Here is a 1,613-nt window from a genome sequence, read left to right as displayed (position 1 = left end):
TGTAGCAGTCTGTATTACAACGAATCTGAAGCAATTTATTTATTTAGTTATGTGTTGATTTATATTTTTACAGCAAATTTGGCAAATCCCTATGATGTGTTTAAGTTCGTGGTTATTATTTTGCCGTTTGTTTTCATAATTGTAAAACAGCTTTTTTTCTTTCTCTTCTTTAAAGAATCTGCATAAAAATCTGGAGCAGAAGCTGGCCGAGTTTCATGAGCGGGAGGACTGCATCCTGTACGCCAGCTGTTTCGACGCCAACGCTGGGCTGTTTGAAGTACGTCTAGCGACACGCGCCGCTGCCAGAAACAAAAACAAAACCAAAAAAAAAAAGAAGCATCGTCCTCTGTGGTCAGTCAACGTGAACTAAMCTCTCGCAGGTTCTGCTGGGCCCGGACGACGCCGTGCTGTCGGACGAGCTCAACCACGCCTCCATCATCGACGGAATCCGCCTGTGCCGGGCCAAGAGGCTGCGCTACAAACACATGGACCTCAGCGACCTGGAGGTCAAGCTCAAAGAGGCTCAGGTGTGTGTTTTGTTTTTTTTTGGTGTACTTGCCATTTAAATATGGTCTTAAGATGCCAGAATATATTGATAAAACCGTTTAAAGAACGGTTCAAATATGAATAAATGGCTGTCTCTAAATTCGATAAGTACTTCTTAAAATATTGAACATCTTTCACACTGATCAGACCCTCCAGGATTKCACGATTGCTTATTTTAATTCTTTAAAAAAAATGTTTTTATTGTATGCTAATTTAGAAATATTCACGAGGAATTTAGCGATATTTGCACTTATTTTATGGCATTAGAYGTGACTTTTTGTCAAACACCACGACTATAACTTGACATCAAGTGAGGTTGAGGCAGCAGTTTCATAAAAGAAATGCTGCCACCTGCAGGYGGGAGTTGGCATTACTTAAGCCCAATGTTTTTATAATTTTTGCCAAAAAAAGTGCAACATAGTTATGTTACCTTGGTAACTTCGATAAACTTGAACTAGAAACAAAAAGATAGATATCTACTTAGTGTACTATTGGTGGTGACAAAAACAGGTCATGACTCAAAAATGGTTCAAGATCGATTTGATATATTTTCATAAAGGAATGAATAACCTTTWGACTGAAGTCACAAGTGGTAGTTTTTGAAAACATTTTATGAAAATGGCTGAATTATGTCAGACCTGATCTGGTGTAATTATCTAATTTCAATTTTTGTGTTGTTTTTTTTTCCCACTGATATTGCAGCTTGTCAACTCAAGTTTGCTTGAGATGCATAAAAACTAAAAATCATTTAAACAAAACAAAAAAGAATCAGTTATGCATTAGCATGAAAAAATATGGAAGATTTCGCATGAATATCCACGGTCGCAGAATCGTGTAAAWCCGAAGCGTAAAAGGCTGTGGCAGGCCGTATCTGGCCCTCCAGCCTCGACTCTGACGCGTGATCCCGAGGCTCTCGTGTGTTTTCCCTCCTCAGTCTTCTCGGATGCGCCTGGTGGTGACAGACGGCGTCTTCTCCATGGACGGAGACGTGGCTCCGCTGCGAGGAATCTGCGACCTCGCCGAGCAGTACGGGGCCATGGTGTTCATAGACGAATGCCACGCCACCG

The 1,613-nt window shown here is 40.9% G+C and overlaps 1 protein-coding gene across 1 annotated transcript in view; it reads left to right on the top strand.

The window, feature by feature from the left end:
- Positions 1 to 1,613, top strand: part of gcat (glycine C-acetyltransferase) — a 9,715-nt gene that overhangs the window by 6,393 nt on the left and 1,709 nt on the right. The window contains 3 exon segments of the mRNA XM_017306100.1: positions 176 to 277; positions 381 to 527; positions 1,481 to 1,606. Coding sequence (XP_017161589.1) covers positions 176 to 277; positions 381 to 527; positions 1,481 to 1,606 — 375 coding nt within the window.

Source organism: Poecilia reticulata, linkage group LG8, assembly GCF_000633615.1.
Source record: "Poecilia reticulata strain Guanapo linkage group LG8, Guppy_female_1.0+MT, whole genome shotgun sequence".
Taxonomy (NCBI): domain Eukaryota; kingdom Metazoa; phylum Chordata; class Actinopteri; order Cyprinodontiformes; family Poeciliidae; genus Poecilia; species Poecilia reticulata.
The sequence above is the reverse complement of the archived record's forward strand: the minus strand, read 5'-3'. Positions and strand labels throughout refer to the sequence as shown.